The sequence below is a fragment of the Clavelina lepadiformis genome, chromosome 2 (genome assembly GCF_947623445.1).
Source record: "Clavelina lepadiformis chromosome 2, kaClaLepa1.1, whole genome shotgun sequence".
NCBI lineage: Eukaryota > Metazoa > Chordata > Ascidiacea > Aplousobranchia > Clavelinidae > Clavelina > Clavelina lepadiformis.
The window spans coordinates 24,800,550-24,821,670 of NC_135241.1; the positions used below are offsets into that span (position 1 = coordinate 24,800,550).

At 39.0% G+C, this 21,121-nt stretch overlaps 3 protein-coding genes across 7 annotated transcripts; 1 reads left to right on the forward strand and 2 right to left on the reverse strand.

Annotated features, from left to right (window-relative positions):
* Nucleotides 1–159: 159 nt before the first annotated feature.
* On the forward strand, nucleotides 160–11,596 carry LOC143447535 (dual specificity tyrosine-phosphorylation-regulated kinase 1A-like). Of its 2 annotated transcripts, XM_076947729.1 has the most exons (14): nucleotides 160–327; nucleotides 479–570; nucleotides 7,172–7,246; nucleotides 7,332–7,450; nucleotides 7,579–7,680; nucleotides 8,322–8,510; nucleotides 8,652–8,799; nucleotides 8,975–9,114; nucleotides 9,370–9,516; nucleotides 9,597–9,884; nucleotides 10,065–10,182; nucleotides 10,257–10,400; nucleotides 10,519–10,632; nucleotides 10,709–11,596. In XM_076947729.1, exons 4-14 carry the CDS (start codon nucleotides 7,400–7,402, stop codon nucleotides 11,284–11,286), a joined length of 2,019 nt encoding a protein of 672 aa, XP_076803844.1. In that variant the 5' UTR covers nucleotides 160–327; nucleotides 479–570; nucleotides 7,172–7,246; nucleotides 7,332–7,399; the 3' UTR covers nucleotides 11,287–11,596. The 2 variants fall into 2 exon arrangements, with proteins under 2 accessions (XP_076803844.1, XP_076803842.1); XM_076947727.1 differs by lacking the exons at nucleotides 160–327; nucleotides 479–570 and adding an exon at nucleotides 5,365–6,338.
* On the reverse strand, nucleotides 11,587–18,595 carry LOC143447537 (apoptosis-resistant E3 ubiquitin protein ligase 1-like). Of its 3 annotated transcripts, none has more exons than XM_076947731.1 (19): nucleotides 18,439–18,595; nucleotides 18,230–18,347; nucleotides 18,060–18,159; nucleotides 17,335–17,461; nucleotides 17,103–17,225; nucleotides 16,662–16,846; nucleotides 16,188–16,359; nucleotides 15,840–15,946; nucleotides 15,389–15,538; nucleotides 15,234–15,311; nucleotides 14,792–14,933; nucleotides 14,462–14,589; nucleotides 14,164–14,379; nucleotides 13,671–13,844; nucleotides 13,368–13,493; nucleotides 12,645–12,774; nucleotides 12,333–12,472; nucleotides 11,903–12,081; nucleotides 11,587–11,734 (listed from the first exon to the last, which is right to left on the reverse strand). In XM_076947731.1, the coding sequence occupies exons 1-19, from the start codon at nucleotides 18,440–18,442 to the stop codon at nucleotides 11,632–11,634; spliced, it is 2,502 nt and encodes an 833-aa protein (XP_076803846.1). In that variant the 5' UTR covers nucleotides 18,443–18,595; the 3' UTR covers nucleotides 11,587–11,631. The 3 variants fall into 3 exon arrangements, with proteins under 3 accessions (XP_076803846.1, XP_076803847.1, XP_076803845.1); XM_076947732.1 differs by having other exon boundaries at nucleotides 18,230–18,344; nucleotides 18,439–18,579; XM_076947730.1 differs by having other exon boundaries at nucleotides 18,230–18,356; nucleotides 18,439–18,568.
* LOC143447538 (DNA repair protein RAD51 homolog 3-like) lies at nucleotides 18,567–21,090 on the reverse strand. 2 transcript variants are annotated; one of them, XM_076947734.1, is made up of 2 exons: nucleotides 20,904–21,090; nucleotides 18,567–19,955 (listed from the first exon to the last, which is right to left on the reverse strand). In XM_076947734.1, exon 2 carries the CDS (start codon nucleotides 19,759–19,761, stop codon nucleotides 18,838–18,840), a length of 924 nt encoding a protein of 307 aa, XP_076803849.1. In that variant the 5' UTR covers nucleotides 19,762–19,955; nucleotides 20,904–21,090; the 3' UTR covers nucleotides 18,567–18,837. The 2 variants fall into 2 exon arrangements, with proteins under 2 accessions (XP_076803849.1, XP_076803848.1); XM_076947733.1 differs by having other exon boundaries at nucleotides 18,567–21,090.
* Nucleotides 21,091–21,121: the final 31 nt, after the last annotated feature.

The following is a 21,121-nucleotide window of genomic DNA, read 5'->3' on the forward strand; positions in this document are numbered from 1 at the left end:
CAAATTTGAGGTGCTGAGCTTCCACCTTGAACAGAGGATTAAACGATCTAAAACAAACAAAATCAGTGATGTTAAATGCATAATTTTATTAATATCCATATATCAACTATCAAAATGCGTTTTATGTCAAACATCACTATTGTTTTCTTTAAAAAGGAAATTAGGTGCACATTCTGTCAATAAAGATTGTATACATTGAAGGTCTTTCGATTAAGAGTTGTGCATGTTAATGTGCATGATCTGGAGTTGGATTTACTTGAAGGATTTATGATGCTGAAAACCATGTAGTGTTTGATTTGCATTAAAGTGGGAAACAATTTCAACATGGTAAGATAATGTGCCCATTTGATAGGTACTGGAGCATTCAAACTGCTAGTCTTGAAAATCTATACTCTGTGTAAATATTTGGTACAATAAAGTCATAATTACAAAGCCTACTATGAAAATTTCATACTTTACTTTGTCATTTATATTGTAGGTTGTGAAGACGAGTAATATTTTTGATCTGCACGCAGTTTTGTTGCATTTTATCTAAGTCGGGAGCAGAATATTCATCCCTCATTTCAATTGGTATGAAGTTTACATAAATTCATATATTTCTTGTTTTAACTTGATTTAAGATTTTCATCAGTTAAATGTTAAATTGTTATTAAACTTTCCTAGGCTTCATTAAAACAAACACGTTTGGGAATGAAAAGAAATAATTTGATTTTTTGTGTGGTCCAATTACTGAGGTTTTATTTAAAGCAACATTGGTCAACTTGATTATAGGCGTAATGATTGCACTTTTATCCTTGAGTTAATTGAGGTGGAAGAACCAGTAACTTTACTGGTCATTGACTGTACCATGTGAAAAGATCAGGGGAAATGTGACCGGATGAAAATGATCACCTAACCTAGGTAGTCGCGCTTGTGGGTTTTTCGCTCACCGAGTGTAAAGATTATAATGCTATAACAGTATACAAGATTAAAAATTACACTGTACGCAGAATTGCACTTCTAGTAAGTCCCAGACATTCCGTTAAATTGCTTTATGCAGTCACAATGCAATTTTTATGTAAACACAAATTTATTTTTCTTAGTTTGAACTAATTGTAAACAATTTTGTAAAAAAAATGTTGTCTGTCTTGTCAGCGTTAATGTAGCCAAGTTGAAATATGCTGTCATGCTTACTTAATAAGCTTATATTGTTTTTTTTTATATTATTTGCTCACCTTTATTTTGTAAAATTCATACAACCAATTTTCTATGTTGACCAACACTAGGTGGAATGTCTGCATTAATATATTTTAATCAACGTAAACTGGCAACCTTTGATCAGACGCTGTGATCATGTGACTTGTATTGTTTGAAAGTTTGCTGCCCTTGCAAGACTGAGTTTGAGTTGTGTCATGTTTTGCATATTGACAATTTTGCGGGAAGCGACAAGCAATTGGTTTGTGTTCATCAACCTTATATAGTAATATTTGCCAAAGTTGGATCATGGTTACTAGTTCAAGCTCGCGGGTTTTGCTGACTTTATCATTACATAGATAAAAGGGAATTTTTCACTCAAATGACCTCAGATCAGTTGTATATCTGAAATAATGTTTAATATCCTTGGTAATTTCATGGACACGACTGAAAAATTTCCGAAACAACCTTCCAGCTGAAATAATTTTATCATTAAATTGTTCTTTACTACAATATATACAATAACTTTTTTACAAATAACATGATTAACACTACCAGTGTACATGTTATGCGACATTTGATTGATAACATCTTTGGTGCATTAGTTCATATTGAGATAAAAATTGTTTGCAAATCCTGTACAATGCTTCAACAATGTGTCACTTTGTCACTTTGGTGTGATTGCAGCGCACAGATACCTTTCTCCCAAATTGCAGACACATACCTGCATCAGATGTCACATCATTAAGCTTGCAACGTGGCACAAGTAAACAGTTTTATCAGCCGCTATTATGATTCAACATTGCCTATGTCTATTTGTAGTTGTTTGCAGATTGTCTTTAAATGTCTGTGGTATCTTTATGTTTGCTTGGTGCTGGTTTGTGTCAGTTATGTTCATGCATTGCCTGTGTTGTACTTTGATCACTAAATATTGCATATTGACTTGTAAACTAACTAAAAGCACTTTAGGTAATGGAGTTATTTCAGATCAAGTGCATTATAAAGGTTTGAATTGCCATTAAATGCCATGGCTTGCTGCAACGCTGTTTATAAACATTCCATTAGAGTTCTATGTAAGGTGCTATTTATAACATTTTCCAGGCTAAAAGCAAGGCTGCTTGGATGCCTTATGTTTTGACATCGACAGATCCTTTGTTGTTTTTATATCAATTTTGCTTTGTGATAATAGGCTGCTTATGTCAGACAAGATGTCAGTCATGCACCATTGCCATTTTTGACATAAAGTGGGTTTCTAATTATACATATACCTGACAATCAGGTTTTTTTAACTTTATTTCTTTATTAAATGTTTATTACCGGATGTAATGGTACAGCTTGGAGTGCACTGTTGGAGGGCTTTTGACTTGAGTGCTGCTATAACCATAATACATTATCCCTACACTTGACTTACGATGATTGCTATGAAATAATAAAGCTTTCTATAACATCAGACTACCACACCCAGACAAATTTATTGATTTCTGTCTCAACCACAATGAAGTTTGAATCATGGGCTGCCTCTTATTTCTCCTTCAGTGTATACTGTACTTTTGTTTTAACTTAAGGCGTCACTGTAGATGTGTCACATTGTAATTGAGGAAAATCTTTCTGGTAATAATTGTGGTGTGCTTCCATATGTAGTATTGGCTGTTATACTTTTCTAGCGTTTTGCATGAGCCTTAGTAAAGAAATGTACTATACAGCTTATTGCTTAAAACTTGTAAAGATTTGATCCACACTTGCGCATTATGCCAATAATGCCAACTCTGAAACGATCCTGATTGCTCGAAAGGTTACTGTGTAAGGCTTATGTAATGAGGTTTCGGTCCAACGCGGCCTGTTTTTGTGAATGAATTGCTTATTTGCATCTTTCATTGCCCTTTCAAAGCAAATGCGAGTCATTTAAAAGATGCCGAGAGGACGTCGACATGACGCTGTCACTAAATAATTAATCAGCTGTCCCTGGGTAACTAGGAAATTTATCACGTACCATGTTAGTTGGCAGTAGAAATGCGACAGTAGGAAGGCAATTTGTAACATGTGCACTCAACTATCGATTTTCTTTCTTACCGTCTTGTTGTCAGCAACTGAATTAAATTGATTTGCAGATTTTGTAGTAACGGAGTTTTGTTCGTTTCCGAGAATATCGGAGTCAGCGGTGATGGTTTTCTAAAGTTTCTAAACAATTAAATCTTCTAAAACGCAACAGAAGATGATAATAGTGACGTGCGAAATTTAAACGATGTTGCCAAGTTCCAAAGTACGCGCGCAATTTTGTATTTATTTTTTCTCTAACCCCACTTCAAGCGACACAAAGCACGTATTTTTTCGTGATCTCTGACGTCATGTGACTTCTTTCACAGGTCATATCTCGTCTCCCGCCTTTTTCCTGCAGGCGAAGCGATTCTTTGTCTCTTTAGTTATGACTCGGCAGGCCTTTGTGTTTGTGTGCGCCCGCGTTCTCCTTTAACTCTTTAAAGAAATGTATGTGCGGGCGTTTTGCGCGAGTGTGCGTGCAGAGGAGAGCGACCAACGAGTTTCTATTGGATGTGCATTTCGAGCATAACAGCCAGTCACGGTCGACGGGTTTAGCATGTCTGTCATTTGTACGCCTTGTTTTAGAAATGTATTTGTCGTATTATCTTTACAAAAATAGCTCAAAGGTTACAAATGTGTAACTGTCGAAGGCAAGATAAAGAGAAAGTTGGAAGGAGTTAGACCGAGCTAGTGCTCGACACTGTTTTGTTATGCGAGTTGATATTATAAGACAGTCTCGCGGAATTTTGGCCGTTCTGCTCTGCCGCCATTATTATGAGTGCTAGAACAGCGTTCACAGAATGAACCTGTCGGCCAGGTTGCGATTAGCAAGTCACCGTAGATTGTAAATTTTTGCATGTATCACCAAACACTTCATTGCAACATGGGCTGTTAGACAGATTGCAGTGTAAATGCTTTTCGAATCTTTTTCCTCCGTGTCGCGAGCTTGATATTTTGCCTTACGCTGTGCTGTTTGATTGATTTTTTGGGCAGTTGTTATTGTTCCCATGCTGTAGAAAACTGATATGTCCCATTGTTTATTTAAATGGGGACGTCGCAGATCATGACGTAATGATAAACGAAACATGCAAACGTCGGCACGTTCTACCATCAAATATCAGCTGTTTGGCCGAGGCAGCTGTTGGTAGCTGTCTGTCAATTTCCACAAAATATCAAGCTCATTGTGACCGCTAAATAACTATGCGGTTTGCCATTTCACTTTCTTTTGATTTCAAGACACGCCAACGCGACAATTTTAATTCTTAAAAATGTTAATAAAATGGTCAGTGGTCAGTAACGAACTTGCAAAGGAAATTATCCTATTTGTCTGTTGCGACTTTTTTTCCAGCGACATTTTCCCGCGACTAAGTGATTTCACCAGATATCGTCATTATTTGTTGGCAGATTATACGAATCTTAATCTAAATACATAGGAAAATTAGTGGTGTCATGAGCTTGCAACTGTCTTTGTTGGTAGCAGGCTGGCAACATCACTTCTTCCTGGTATTGGCCATTACGCCTAACTAGCCGGGATTATTAAAAACGACTTTCAAGCTTCCCTTTACAGGCTCACGTGACTTGTCACGAGATGGATTTTAATCGAATTAGGTCATTTCGGTTTCTAGGAAACTTAAGCCGGTAATAATTGCACACACTTACCACATCAGATTTTAAGAAGCAAGTATTGGTTAAGTTTGACGTAGATTGTTGCTGAGTAAATAATGTCAGCTACCGATGTATTGGACTCGACAGGTATTTAGTCAAGCGCGTCCTGAGTTAACCGGTCGCTTCACGGTCAACGTCACTGATGGTCTGTTGCTCGTGAGTCGTTGCTTGGTTTCCTCTTTATTGGCAGATTACTAGTCAAAGCGAGATGTACAAACGTTCATAGCTGGCGGCCATACTCATCTCTTAATTGTTTTTTCTTCGGCAATCTGACTATTCACGACCAATCTTGTTTCTGTAAACTAACGTGTCGTTGTGTGTGTCTGTGTGTGTGTGTTCACGTTTTGCCGAGCGCGCATCAACGCCCAGGAAGAATTTGATTGTGACGCTTCTTTCCTTTTTGCTTGTTTGTTGGCACTATTTATTAATCTTGCAAACTTTAACTTAGAAGAATGTTTACCGGCAAATAAACGACGATGTACATTTGAAAAAATCGAAAGTCAATCATAATTTATGGAATGCTTGTGAAACAACATAAATGAACGCAGCAGAAGTTAAAAATACGCTGTGAGTCAATCGACTTTGGCAGCTTTTTAAAGCCACCTATTGTTGCGATCGTTAATTGCATTTCATCGATCATATTGAGGAACATACGCTTGATTGGAGTCGTATTTAAAACCTCGCCGATTGCGAATTCTTCTCATGTCATGACTCTGCAGCGTCATGTGTTACTTCTCGCACGTTCTTTAGAATGTAGGTCAGTAAACAGGGGAATTGGTGTCACAACTGGAACGACAGTAAGTGTGGTTTGACTTAACACATGGCGTGTTGGCGCTTCACTTAATTAAGAGGTCAGTCACATCACAGTGATAGATCTGTTCGTTTGTTGTCATCGATCGCCGATATTCGCACAGTTGCGTCGTCATCCATTTGATAGTGTGAGTTAGTTTTCATTCAGGCAACTTTTATATTTCGCAGCCATTTAGTAGAATTAGAGCCTTGCTGCTACGCAAACTATTGTATTCAAACTCGCCCTGATCTGTCTCGCTGAGTTAGTGAAATTAACTCGGTCGCCCATTTAATGATCGTTGAGGAGGACCGTCGTGGAGTTGGAATAAAACCGACGTCATGCAGTAGCTCTGAGCAAGTCCGGTACCTCACCCAGTCCCCGTCCACGCAGGTCATGTGGAGTTCTGCTGTCGGACTTGACGAACCCACATATCACGGCCAGCACGTGTCATGGAACGCCTTGTCTTCGTGCCGGATAGATTGGTTCAATAATAAAGGGAACGGACGCGATAATCGCTCGGCTCGAACGCCCAAGGCAAGCACTTCCAGTGGATACGGAGTAACGCCGCCAGTGCAGGGAATTAACGAGAAAGAAACTTGTAGTGATCGTCCAAACTCGGATTATAATTACGACGATGACACTTTATCACACTGCTCTGCGCTTCACCCGAGAGGTAGAACCTGTTTTATTTTCCCGCCTTTTTCTCTGATCAGGTAAAACTTTTTAACCAATCACGTCCTATGCCAACAGCAGACACCACGTCTTGTTTTGATCGTTCGCTCACATGAACTCGTTTGATCCTTGCATAACAATTCTATTCTTGCGAGTGCAGCGCATCCACAGCTAATGTCATTACCCAATTCTTTTTCTGTTTGGTGCAGACATAAAACCCCAATGCTCTCTATGACCATTAAACTTTGTCACAAACGAGAATTTATGATTGACTATTGAAATAGTTTCCTATGCCTTGTATTGTTTTAGAAGTCATTGCATCTGCAATAGCAGTCTCAGTGTGCACAGCCGAATCTCGCAAACCAAGCATGTTGTGATTGACACATAGTTTAGATAGCTTGATGTGGCTTCACTTAAAGCACCTGTTCTTTTGTCCATTTCAAACTTTGTTACTTTCTCCCAACTCTCTTTGTTAAAGGTTAAGCTCATTTAGACTTAAAACTTCACTAGCTCTCAATGGGTTAAAGTGCGACTTGTCATGTGCCAATTAGGGATTATTTACTTTGGTGATCTACTATTTGTCTGGTATCCCAAGCTTTGTTTTTTGCATATGTTGTAAATATGTAGTTACTGGTGATCCCTATAGAGTCTTGGCTTGCGTTAAAAAAACAGCATAGCCTGCTTTATTTACTAATAGCTGTTTGGGCTCGAAAGTAAAACTGCTCAACTGAAGCATTCTATATTATCCATGCATGTTTTTTTGGTTCATACTTGGTTTATATATTGATTATAATTATTTTTTCTCCAATATAACAACATGTTCTTCTATCCCAGGTCAACTTGGTTTACAACCAACCACAAATAACAAGAACCCCTTTACAGCATTACTGGCCCCTTTAGGATCCATTGGTATGGCGATAAACACAGTTACTCGTTTTTCATTGATCTCTACTACTGCTAGCAAAATTATGTGATGTTTATATAAATTTTGCAGCACTTAACGAGGAGAGCTGTCGAGATTGTAGCCGGTTGAGACCCCGTCATCCTCACCATAGACACGTCATGTCACAAGGCGGGCAAGACATGCAACAGCAATATTTTGCTCAACAAAATGTATGTACCATCAGAATACAATGCAGTAGTTCCTCATTACGTACTGTGTAGTCCTATATTTAACATTGTATTATTCTACGTATATATTTATTGCTTTATTATAAAGAGTGAAATGTTGTGATTTTTAGGAGCAAATCGCTCGTATTCCTCACAATTTCCGAGAAGCAAACACCGCACCCACTCGTAAGCTGTCGGTTGATCTCATTAAAACTTACAAGCATATTAATGAAGTAAGTCCAGTTAATTTGTCACTTTAGGAAACATACAGTTGTACATTATCTATTAATAAACATGCATGACTGAAATCGACATGTTTTTTGTAAAATTGTCTCCAAATACATTTGCATGTAAGATCACAAGTTAAAATACATTTTTTTTAATCAGAAAAAGAATTAATGGAGACTCCTATGTTATATATATTTTTTAAATAGGGCCGAAATATGTTTAAAGCGTAGACAAAGTTTATACATATGTCAGTTAGCAGAGAGTTAGGGTGGAATATGTGTCCAGGTTATTGCGGAAGGTGGATTACAATGAATATTTTATGTGTGATTGACTTGTAATTGTGGGAAATCTCAACTTTCTTCTGACAACTTGTTTGACTTACTTGAGTCATAAACTGACCACAGTCTGTGTTACATTTCGGCAGATCAGTGGTTAATGAATTTTTGTCAGAGTCAGGTGGTAAAAATGCTAGAATTTTTTGATTGCTGTGCAGACAAAATTGCGGTAAGCTTTTTGCTGTAACATTTCTTACTTGCTGCGTTTTTATGTTAGTTTGTCTTGCCCATGATATATATAGTTAGCAGCATTGCTTTCTGCTTTGCATCATTTTAGTTGAGAGGTGTTTGTAAATAACTTCTTGTTGCAGGTTTACTATGCAAAGAAGAAACGGCGTGCCCAACAGGCAGCCCAAGAAGATGCCAGGCCACAAAAAGAGCGTCGTGTGTTTAATGACGGCTACGACGATGTGCATTACGATTACATCATAAAGAATGGTGAGAAATGGAACGACCGATATGAGATTGATTCTCTTATTGGAAAGGGCTCCTTTGGACAGGTGAGCAGCTAGTTAAGTACCAATAAAATGGTAAAGTTAAAGTCATTGTTTTTATTATATAAAAATTGTTGTTGCTTTGCTGAACTGGTAATGGATTTTATTCATTTTTAGTGGTACAGTTTTTTGTGTTTGTGTCTGCAGGTTGCCAAGGCATATGACCACCAAGAACAAGAATATGTTGCCATTAAAATTATTAAGAATAAGAAAGCTTTTTATAAACAAGCGTTAATAGAAGTTCGATTGCTAGAACTCATGAATCGCTATGATGCAGATAACAAGTATTATGTTGGTAAGTTTGGTTTCACTTTCACATTATGCTTTGATGTGTTTGTTTACTATATCTAACTGGTATGACGTATTGTGTAATTTAATTTGATATTTCCTGTTTTTTGAGATATGCTAATATTGTTCTCTCCCACGGTTCTCCGCAGCTATATTGAATTGGCCTTTATTTATATTTGCAGTTCGATTAAAGCGTCACTTTCATTTTCGTAACCATCTTTGTCTTGTGTTTGAACTACTTTCATATAATCTTTATGACTTGCTGAGGAACACCAATTTCCGAGGCGTCTCTCTTAATTTAACTAGAAAATTTGCACAACAGGTCAGTACGGATGCCAATAAACTAGCACTTGTGAAGCTTTTTTATTTTATAGCCTGTGAATATTGTCTGGTAGTGAAAGTATGAGGAAGGAGTGCTCATCAGCACGTTCCTTCCCTGTATTAATCTTGTTAAATATAGTAGTTGCCTCAAATAGTTCCATCAATATGCTGGTCTTAAAATAGCCGGCTTTTTACAGCTTGCGCGATGCCCATATATATATATATAATTATATATAAACATTGATTTAACTTGTAGTTATGCACCGCACTGTTGTTTCTGTCCACGCCGGAGATAAACATCATACATTGTGACCTGAAACCTGAAAATATATTATTGTGCAATCCGAAACGGAGTGCCATAAAAATCATTGACTTTGGCAGTTCTTGCCGACTTGGTGAAAGGGTGAGTAGAACACATCTCTGTTCATGTTACTTATGGTGTATTGTAGTGTTTAATCGTTGTACGTAACCTGTACATTCCAGATATACCAGTATATCCAGTCGAGGTTCTACAGGTCCCCAGAGGTGCTACTTGGCATCCCATATGACATGGCCATAGACATGTGGTCGCTAGGGTGCATCTTGGTCGAGATGCACACTGGAGAACCAATCTTTGCCGGATCCAACGAGGAGGATCAGATGAACAAGATTGTCGAGGTGCTCGGGATGCCTCCACAACACATGCTGGACTCTGCTTCATCGCAGAAGATCCGAAAGTTGTTTGAGAGGCAGCACGACGGAACTTGGAAAGTGAAGAAACAGGAGAAAAAGGTGCGATTAATTTATGGCTTATTAGTATCACAACCAGTTTAATGCAGTCCGGAATATCTTCCATTCTTTTACTTTGTAGTGTATAGCATTCAATTATGTCAATCAATATATTGTGTATGTTGTTGTTAAACAACTGTTATTTGGATCGCCATCTTTTGAATGACTTCTTGTTCAACACAGTACAAAGAACCAGGTTCAAGGAAACTCCACGACATATTGGGAGTTGAAAGTGGGGGTCCAGGTGGCAGACGAGCTACAGAGAGCGGTCACAGTGAGCAAGATTATCTCAAGTTCAAAGGTAAACATCGTGCATTAACCCCTGTATTTGGTCAGTTACTGGACAAAATCACAGTATTTTTTACTTTGTTGCAGATTTAATTCTTTGCATGTTGACCTATGACCCCAAGGAACGCTTAACTCCCTTTCGTGCGCTTCAGCATAGTTTCTTTAAGAAGACAGCCGACGGTTCAACGAACACGAGCTCTAGCCCTGCACAAGATCTCAGCAGCTCATCAAGTAAGTTGAACCGCATCTTAAGCGTCAAACTGTTGGTGTTGTTGAAAGCTCAGTCAGTCTTAAGGCAAACCTTGTGCTGAATTGACCTACTGTAAATTAATGTTTGTTTCGCTTCCAGCTGGCAGCAGTTCATCAGGTGGACGAGCCCGGTCTGACCCAGGTGTCCAACAATCATTCAGCACCGCGGCGGACGTGTACAGCGGAGAAACCGCAGTTACTTATGCTTCACCAGGTATAGCCCTGTTGTGATACTATATTGAAATAATGTATCAAATTGAAAGTTATTTATAATTCGTCTTCATACCCAGGTTATCCGCCGTCCACTGGGAGCAATTCGAAAATGTCACAAGTCAAGTCACCACTGGGTGGCGCACAGTACCTGCAATCCGCTTTTCCACCCCAGGCTACAACCCACCTCCCCGGGGGACTTTTTCCGTCTCAATCCCCTCCGAGACAAACCAGGAACTCGAACAGTTCAACCAGCTCCACTCACCAGTATCTGTTGGGTTCAGGCCCAGCCCCAGGCCTTACACCCCCATTTGGTACGTTATCAGGTGGAGTTGCATTTAACCCCCAACACTACACAGGGAGCACTTCGCCCCCGGCACAACTTCCATCTGGGTACTATCAACAGCCCGGCGGATCAGGGGACGTGGTACCCCTTGGTCTGCAACCTCCCTCCCTACTCATACCTCAGCACCCCACCTTCGGGGTATTACCCCAGATGGTAAAACCCATGCTGCCCATGGACTATGGGCAACCGCTAGGAAGGGTGGGTAACCCCGGTACGCAGGGGGCATTCCACCAGCAGCCAAGGACACATTCGCAACCAGACTCACCCATGACTGGGGTGCAAGTACAGCAATCTCCGGTCCCTTCGTCGTGACGTAAACCTACTCCAAGGTTGTGAACCCACATGACCCTGGAGGTTACCACGGCAACATCCGATATCAAGCTCCTACCACAGAAGAGGTCGTTGGAACACAATGTGACGTCACAATATTACTTACTACCTTGATGCAATTCTGCTGCTACGTTGTGACGTCGAAAAAAATTCCGACGCTTCGAAACAGCGACTGTTCTTTAAGGTGCTATGATAAAACACCACACAATTTTGCTCCTGTAAATACCTTGCTCTTGTTTTTTTACCTTTTTTGTGCGCCTACGCAAGTGAATACAAAAAACCTTCCACAGTGTATTTATTTTATTGCAATAATCACAGCGATAAACGTCATACGATACCGAAGCCTGTGGCACCCTCGGTGATGGCAATACGTAGCATTCGGTGCAAGTCTTCGTAGGAATCATAATGCGGCATGCATATCTCGTTGAAGCTGGAGAAAAGGAACACATAGAATAGATCATAAAGTTAGCGGTTGCAAAAGCCAACATTGCATAGATGACTTACGGGCATTGATGATTTAGTGATAATCGCCGTAAACTAGTTTCGTCCGGTTTACATCGAAAATGATAAAATATGGTATTTATTTTGCGCATCTTACCACGTGTGTGCGGTGGGAAGTCCCCCAGTATTATAATCGACGATTGAAAGTTTGAAGCGTGGTTCAAGTGCTTTGAATCCGTCAGGTGGCAGTTGGGAGCAGCCGGTAGTGAACTGAAGTAACCTTGCCAGCTCGTCTTGGCTGAAGCTGGTCACGGCCGCCCAAAACCAGTTACACGTCTGTGAAAAATGTCTGGGTTTGAAACCTAACAGAGGTTTGATACCTAGCAGATTGATGCTGAACCATCTGCTATAAAAATAATCTGCCGGGTCAATAGAACAGATGTGACGACGACACCAGCTGGAGTTACAAACGTGGTTGTTAATCCACAGCCAAGCTATGACTTCAGTTTTAATTTAACCTAAAATCCTGACCCTGATCATCTGAGCGATACAATGCTGCTTTATCATGTAGCGCCATTGTGACTTACTGGTCCAAATCTCGGTCCGTTCGTCGTTGAATTTTCCTTCAAATCGTCGACAGATATCTTCGTGACCCCACACATGACAAGTTCAAGTTCATTCTCATCAAACACGCTGAGTAGGTTGTCAGGCACTAATGACGTCAAACCTGGCCACAATATGTCATGGTGAAAAGTCAAAAAGAGAATCGCTGGAAATATTTCCGCAACTTTCTTTACGGGAAATTACAGCTTACAAACGACCACTCAGACTTGGAAGGGTTTTGCTGCTAAACACCGAGTTCAAAATCCTTCAACACCACTAGATATCACAAGATTCACCTTTTATGAAACTCTCCACTTCGTCTTTAATCGAGTCACTCAACCGATACTGCGCCACCCGATTCAGATATTTGTGTTTGTTGCTGTTGGTCACCAGCACTTTGGAACCATGCGGCACCAGGTCGATGGTCTGGAAGATTTTTAAGGAATAGAATCGAACATAAAACAGACTAACTTGCGATCGCAGCACGATATAAAATAAAGTAAGTAAGAATGGATAGCGGGAAGTCCGATTAACATAATCCCGGATTACATTACGTCAGAACTACGTCACGTGTCTCCACGAGATCCTAGGCGCAACAGAACAGTTTCATGACGGGGGTTATTGTCTTGCTACGCAAAGTGTGTGTCAATCAAAGACATCTGTCGTTATTGCAAAATGATCCTCTAATCTTCTTATCGTCAACACTGGTACAAGAGCAAGACAAACCTTACTTGAACTTTACGCTTTGCTTCAGCAGCGATTTAGCACAAAGTCTTTTCAACTCGCGGTCACTTAAAGTGGCCAAAATCAAACCATAAAAACTCTGAACCGCAAAGCAGCTGGCGTGACGCATTTAATTTGAGTTAGATCCGGGATTAAGTTAATCCAACTGCTTCCCACCACCCCATGTTTCTATTGTAGTTGATTGAGTGAAAATAAACAGAAGCAATGGACAACCAACTGATTTTGAAAATTAAAGAAGTATATTGCCACAACTTTTCTAAATTTTAATGTTCTACCATCTCAAGGGCGCCACCAGCCGTATAGACCTCTTCTGAAAACGTCAGTTCCATATCAGTGACGTCATTATCAATGACGTACTCCACCTTAGTCATATAAAGGTCAGGATCGTCGCTCTCGAAATACTGCAACAAATTTCGAGATTTAAATTTTATTTTAATTTATTATTATTTCATTTTTTCGCGTCATTTATTGATTTTGGTGTAAGGTCTGTGAAGTATAGAACCTAGACCCTGTGTAAACACGATTCTGTATTGCTGGCGTATCAAAAAGAAAGATAGCTACACAATAAAAGTTGTTACCATGTAGGTGACTGGTAGCCCGATCATCTGCGCCAGGAACGACCTTGCAAATCTTCCTGCCACTTGCCTTGCATTCTCACCACCAATGGCGCTCTCGAGCAAGCATTTCCCGACAATCTTTCCGGCGAATTCAAAATATTTTGCTTTATACCCACTCGCACAGTTCGGGAGTACCTGTCAATCAAAAATGATTTAGATTTGAAAAGTCGAAATATGTATTTGTGCGAATTTACAAGAGCAGCCGTTATAGCATCTAACGTATATTTTCCTCATTGTTGGATGTAACGTATCGTTATTTTTCATCGTTTTCTGTAAAAAAAATACTAACCAGTATCGCAAAGATTAAAAGGTCACAGCGTCTAGAAAGCAGGCAACGTTCAAGGTGTTAAAGAACGTTGTGCTCTTAGGATGTATGTATGAGGCTACTATGTTAAATCAAGGCTGGCTGTTGAGGTAAACACTAGTAAATAATAGACATCATATAAATCCCCACCAGTGCTTGTGGATCGTCTTTCATGGTTCGGAACATTGAGCTCTCTGTGGCTGTTCCATCACTCTCTTCACTCCCTCTTCCAAATATCGTTTTGCAAAGAAGGAAGAGCCATTCTCTGTTCAAACCTCCCCAATCGAGTCCATTCTCGTTTTTAAAATGGATGATAAACTGCTGGCACCAGTCATATGTCGATAAGTGCTTGGTTGCTTTGAACGACTGAAAATTATTTGAAGCGGTTAAAAGGGAGTAAGTTTAAAGCATCCTACTCTGAGCTGCGTTAGTGGACAATTGCACTCACGCTGTGCAATAAATCGTCCCTGTCTATTTTCAACTCGATCTTCTTCCTCGAGCCTCGATCGAGCTTGTGGTGTTCTCGCAGCTGTGCGTTGAAATGATTCACTTTTGCTTCGAATGACTGCGACTGACCTGCGGGATGAAACACAAAATTCAGACCAAGTTACCTTATCTTATTATTAAGTAAAAAAGCATTGTTACAAAACAATTCTGAAATGGAAACAATCCAACAACTAATCATACCAACAGAAAATTCAGCAGCCAATAGAAGCGAGAATATCAAAACATGTTTGACATCGAAGACTCAACAGACTCGATTATTGACTCGACTCACCCATGTTATGGTGGAGGATTCCAACAAAAGTAGCAGCAAGAACGTTCCTCCTGCTGCAGGACAGGATCACTCGGGGCTGGAATCCATCGTCGATGATGATCGTGGGAAGATCACAAATCTCACTCACATCCCCACAGAGCATCTGGAGGATATGAGCGAAATATATTCTTATAAATTTAGGTGCAAAATATAAATTTTGAGATTTGCTTTCGTAAAATATTGGTTGTAAAATTTCAAAAAAAGTTGATAAAATATATTTTTGGGAATTCTGATATTCATTTTCGAAGTTATCACATTTTTGAGTTGTTAAATTCCACTGAACTTAATATTATATCTATTGTCATTGAATATCCAAAATGAAACTTATAAAACGTTGAAGAATAGCTAAACACACAGACAAAGATACTTCCAGGACCATTGAGCAGTATAGAAAAGCACTGACCTTAGTGGCAGGGCTAACTTTGAAAGTGCACAGTCGTTTTGGGAAAATTTTGAAATAATATTCTTTGATGATGAGTTGCTGTAATTAAAAAAAAACATCTTTTCACTCAAAGTTAATCCTTCGTAAGTCCATCACATTAATTCGCATGCATTTACCTTGGGTGTTATGTAGCAGTAAACTTTGCGCAGTTTCTTGTGACTCATTCCGACTGACTTGCTTCGACTCGACGCTTGTTTGATCGAGGGATACACAAACATGTCTCCCATCGAGTGCATCCTACTCACCCTGGCTGAGGTGGACGGCTCCTGTTTCAAGTAGGAAGCATTCTTTTATTAACTTATCACTGTTTTAAATGGTACAAAACAAAATAGTGAAATAGTAAGCGCAGGTTGATTACACAAGGAACCCAAAAGACCATTTTTAAAAATAAATCTTGAGCACAGTCTGAGTTTTTTTTAGAATAACCAAACAATTAATGTTAATAAAATAAACAACACATATGTGGCACTGAGCAAAATTTTCACAATGCATTTTGAAGATAGATCTCATACTTAGAGGTGATGAAGCATCATATTAATTACAAGTAGCAGGACAAGTTTTACTCACGTCGGAATCATCATTACTATAATCTTCCTCGCTCAGAAGACGACATTCAAACCAGACGTTTAGATTTTCCTTTCCCACGTTGCCTTCCGCTTCTTTCGATTCTGAGTCTTAAAAATGAAACACATCAATTGCTTGCCGACCAAACATCTCGCTACATGCCGATATAGTAAAAGATGAGGTCAGAACCATAAACAATGGAGTTCAATCTTACCGTGTGTTGTTACGGACATAATTTAACAAGTGTTTTTGTGTTTTTAAACATTTTAGCAGGTTGCAAACCATGCAAAATCATATAAAATCAAACATTGTAATATAAAAACTATTGATTCCGTAGCATTCTTTAATTACAATTTAAAACAAGAATGTCAAAATTTCCATTCTGTATTTCCTCTCCCTCATAAGTGAGCGACGCTTTGAAACATCCTGAGACATAGACAACAAGATCGAGGAGGAGATTTTGAGCTTTGTGATCCGGTTTGATCTCCCAGGTGAAGGGAGGATACACGTCGTGATCTGACGCCTATAAATGCAGCATCTCATTTATCATCTATCATAAATGCAACATTTTGTTGCGTTCATAAAAACTCGTTATTTTGTCATCCATGATAAATCGTAACCAGTGAAATGTGGCTGTATTTCTTTAAAGACAATAAAAACGTCATAACATAAAAGAAAGTATTATAATTAGTAGTATTATAATTAGTAGTATTATAGTATTATTATAGTATTATTAAAGTATGTTCAAAGTCACTGAAAACTAAACACAAAAACTTTGAAGCACCTCCATAGAAATATCTTCATAAGCAAAAACTTAGATCTTACCTCTCTAACATTCAACTTGAACTTCTCCTCGTAGTCGAATCGATTCAACCGGCTCACACATTTGTTGTCGTACTCATCTCTTGCGTCAATCATGATGCGATGATTGCACTCCTCTGTCAAGGTGATGACGGATAATGCTGCATGTGTCGTTCTCGCCAGTATCGTGTGTGCAGGTGAAAGTGGACCTACGACAGAGTTACAGATGTGATGATACAAAACCATGCAATAAGAATGGCGGGAATGATTCTAGAAACACTCAAAATTACTTTTATTAACACATTGCAAGCTCAATAACTCAATCTCTAGCAAAACTACCATAATTTATTTGGAGTTGATCAATTTTGTTACAACTGACATTTTGTCAGCTCTTCATAAATTACATCAATATTTTGAGTTATTTGAACTTTACTAAATAAGCTTCCATTAAACTTTTAAATCTACCTGGAATAAAGATTTTGCTGAACGGACTCTTCATGATTGGTTCCGCGTTTTTCTCAATGGAAATCTGATGAACTCCACTTTTTCTAACGGTAAATGTCACTTTGATTTCATTTCCAACATGGTCTGTAAAAGTGAAAAACAACTGAAACCGTTTCTTGAAACTCTTTCGACATCAACAAAATTCTTGCTTCAGGCAAAATATCGAGTCATTATTATTATTATGATGACTTACCTCGGAGTGCCTTAGGGTCTATATACTCCACCACAGACACCACTTCCATACCACATGGGCTGGTGATTTCAACGTTAATGTTGGTGCTTTCTGACACTGCAAATGGCGCCCCATTGTTGTAATAGAACTAAATTTAATATAAAAGCAACAGCATTAGACTTACTTAATTGATTACTATTGATTAATTGATGATTAAAATTGAGGTTATGCTTTTCGCCTAAGTCTATGTCTACTAACTTATTTGGTTAATAACATCTATTCTAACAGTATCTGCAGCTTTTGTAAATGTATATTTAGATTATGTTTGCTTATTAATTTGTTTGTGCATTGTACAGGAGTGGAAGGTGTCAATGCAAGCGAAATATATTTTCTTAAAAGCTGTCAAATTTTTGAAACTTTTCAATTACATTAAACTATTACCAGGTTTTATGTTCGCAGTCATATCTATAAAAACAGGTTTGATTGAAGCAATAGCAGGGCATGATTCGCACTGATTTGACAAGTAACTCATAGTACAATTACACGAGGAACTAAATGGTCAATGGCCATGCCTGTCACTACATAGTTGGTCATTCTTATCATTCTTAAGTATCATGGACATTTTACGCCATCTAGGTATCGACACTTGTTTACGAGCATTAGTGCATCAAATAACAATTGGAAATGTTTGCGTTGGGGCTTATAGTTAAGCTATAACCCATAATAAGTCAGTAGCAGCAACTTACACGGGTAATGAATGAAACAGTCCTGCCCACTTCGATGGGTTCCGACCACAACCACTCAACCACAGATTTGCTGAGATCAAGAAAATCTCCACGAAAATACCTGCCATGGAACAATGTGTCAACCATTACACACTATTTCCTCACAATGCTTAAATTAAACTGGTATCTACCTCACCACGTCTCCACCAGCTCGAGTGTTGGCGTTGGTCACAACTCTTTGACTGAGAGAACGGAGCCAATGAAATATAACGATGCTGGCACACACGGTGGCAACAAACGCCAAACCTGCTATAAGTTCTTTTAAAAGTTCGTGCAATTACAAAATGACATCATAATACAGGTTCATTAACAAACGTAGTCTCACATGACATCTCCTCACCCATTTTTACAGCGTTGAGATTTCAAACAATATTTATAACGTAGCAGAAGCATGCACCGGATTTCTATGGCACGTTCATCACTTGATTTGAGATCAATAAATGGCCTATTAATTTATTTTACAGAAAGCTAAAATATTTTAAACAAATATCAGTATCAACAAAGGAAACAAAACAATTAAATAAGAAATAACCTTCAACTTGCAAGTTCCTACTTGTAAAGATAAAAATAGTGAGAGAGAAGCATTTTGAATTTCGCACAAAATTTGGAGCTCAAGGAAAATTAGCTCACAGATTTCCTAAAAAATGGTACAGCAACAAAAATATAAAGTACCAGATAAAGTAGCAGTACAAATATTCATCCATTTGTATTATAAATGCATGTGTACATTTGTTTTATTTCAAGTGAATCTGCGCTTCTTTCTCGCTGACCCAGACAAAAGAATCGGCGAAGAAGGTGAGCTTTGTCCATCATCACGTGACTCTGGATGATGACTGGGAGGCATTTCATGAAAAAAGTCAACTTCAACACAACAACCCTCATCCCCAGGATGACTCTGACTTAAGTCACTGTGATTCGACTCAGTGGATCTCGTTCGCTTATTTTTAGTCTTTTCCTCGAACTCAGTTGACTTTTCCGGTGATCTGCGGACTTTAAAAGTTTGTGAGTTTTGAGTGAAGTCATTGCAGAGTAAGTCATTGGCAGTTGCTTGAGAAAAAATCATGGATGTCGATCTTCCACTCGCTGCATCTCGGAAACCATCTTTTGTGATGTCATAATCCACAACTCTGCGTGGATGAGTTAAAGATTTGTAAACTATGGCAAGCCTCCTGCCATTCTGTTTAGTCAGCATAAGTTTAACTGACGGAACATTACTCCATATCGCCCCAAGTGCTGGAATAAGTGATGAAGTTCCATGAAAAGAAGCACTCAGTTTTGTTGACACTTGATTAATTATTACAACGGCGAGATGGAAATCTCGAGAAAGTTTCCTGAAAATTTCAGCAAGATTATGCAGGAATCTTAAGCGAGTTTTTGAGTCCTCCTCCGAGCGCAAACAATGGGCGATGCTGTCTACGACAATCAACTTCACGGTTGGATGCTGCTTGATGAAGTCGAACAACTGATGAGCGACTGAGAGCAGTTGGACGGCTTCTTGACAACGAAATAAATAAATCGTGGATAAAAAAGTATCGGGCGTTGGCAAGCCTTTAACTTCTGTGGCTCTTTTTCTGAGGTTTTCCACAGTCGATTCCGCCATTTCAAGGAGTCTTGAAGAGATAAAAGTGTTTTCTGTGTCGACGTAAATGGAATTTGCTCCCATTCCACCAAAAGAAGAAGGAATTTGGACATTTATACAAAGCTGAAAGCAGAGTTGTGTCTTTCCGCTTGCACTTTCCCCAGCTACCTGGCTGACATGACCAAGAGGAAATCCTCCATCTAGAAGGTTGTCGATTGCAAAGCAGGATGTCGATATGTGCTGGAGCCCATCACCATGCTTGCCATAAAGGTGATTGGCTGACATGAAATTCATTTTAATGAAATTTTTAAATTATACAGTCACCCATATCACTGTACTGTCGGCTATTGCTTCAAAATATGAGCACATATACCCACAGGCTAACTCCAGACTAATTTTATTATTAGCTGTTTCAGGCAGCATTTGAATAAAATACATTGGATAGTTCACATTTCTATGTGCTATAAAAATCCTGGTTCATCAGCGTGTACGTATATTTATAACAAACAAACAAAGAACTGAGACGCCATTGTATCCCATCACTCCAAAGTTAGCAGCTTTGCACACAATAGGTCTCGTCGAAAACTAACAAACTAACCAGTTTGGGATTTAGGTCAGGTCTTGGTTACTATGCCTATTTTACCCAGTATAGCATTTAAGTTCACATCGCAATAAATGCGGCCTAGATTCCGTGTTCAATACCAAGTGGTGCCATACCGTTGCAATGCCCTTTGGCAAGGCATTAACGACACTTGCTCCTGTTCAGTGGCCCTAGTGGACAGTTCTTAATCCGGACAGGCCTATAGCAAACCAAAGTAAAAATGTATGACAATCGTAACTAGCATAAAGGCTAGCTCGGTAACTGGGACTCGAGCGATGAGGAATCATCGCCGGGTTTAAGTCGTGTAAAGACTTTCCACAGGGCAAGGTTAAACATTATCAACGTTATTGACCATACCAAGTTAGGTCCAAAATAAATCGTGAATAATAACTTCCAACATACTGATGTAGGCTACGATTCTTTCCCGTGAAATAGTGACAGACTAATTTTATAAATCTCCGAGTTTGGAAACTGCCCGACGTACCGGGAGTTGATAAATTAAAACCCACTAACCGGCTTTATGTACCTTTACCGTATGCTTAGAATAACAGTACATTTGCCAGCAGCCGAACTGCGTTCACAAAACGTACCGTATCTAATCTCAAACTGAAATGCCTATAGTTACCTAGTACGTAAGCTAGCCCTGGTAGGCTACTCCAACTTCCGGGTAATCCGTATTTTCAAGTTTCGATACAGAACTAATGATGATGTAACATACAAATCCCAATAATCGATTCAGATGTGAAAATGCAAAACCGAAAGTGACTCTGGAACTTTTTAACTTTTTACTGCAGTTGCCCACTACAAGCTATTAATAAATAACAATCACAACTGCAGGGAGAA

Coding starts and splice junctions, on each gene's coding strand:
- LOC143447535 (XM_076947727.1), top strand. CDS start 5,957: ATGATCGTTGAGGAGGACCGTCGTGGAGTTGGAATAAAACCGACGTCA. Junction 8,800..8,974: donor AGATAACAAGTATTATGTTG/GTAAGTTTGGTT, acceptor TTATATTTGCAG/TTCGATTAAAGCGTCACTTT. Junction 9,885..10,064: donor TGAAGAAACAGGAGAAAAAG/GTGCGATTAATT, acceptor TGTTCAACACAG/TACAAAGAACCAGGTTCAAG.
- LOC143447537 (XM_076947730.1), bottom strand. Junction 16,847..17,102: donor CAGCAAAATCTTTATTCCAG/GTAGATTTAAAA, acceptor ACTCTGTCGTAG/GTCCACTTTCACCTGCACAC. Junction 12,473..12,644: donor AGTGGAGAGTTTCATAAAAG/GTGAATCTTGTG, acceptor TATTGTGGCCAG/GTTTGACGTCATTAGTGCCT.
- LOC143447538 (XM_076947733.1), bottom strand. CDS start 19,971: ATGAATTTCATGTCAGCCAATCACCTTTATGGCAAGCATGGTGATGGG.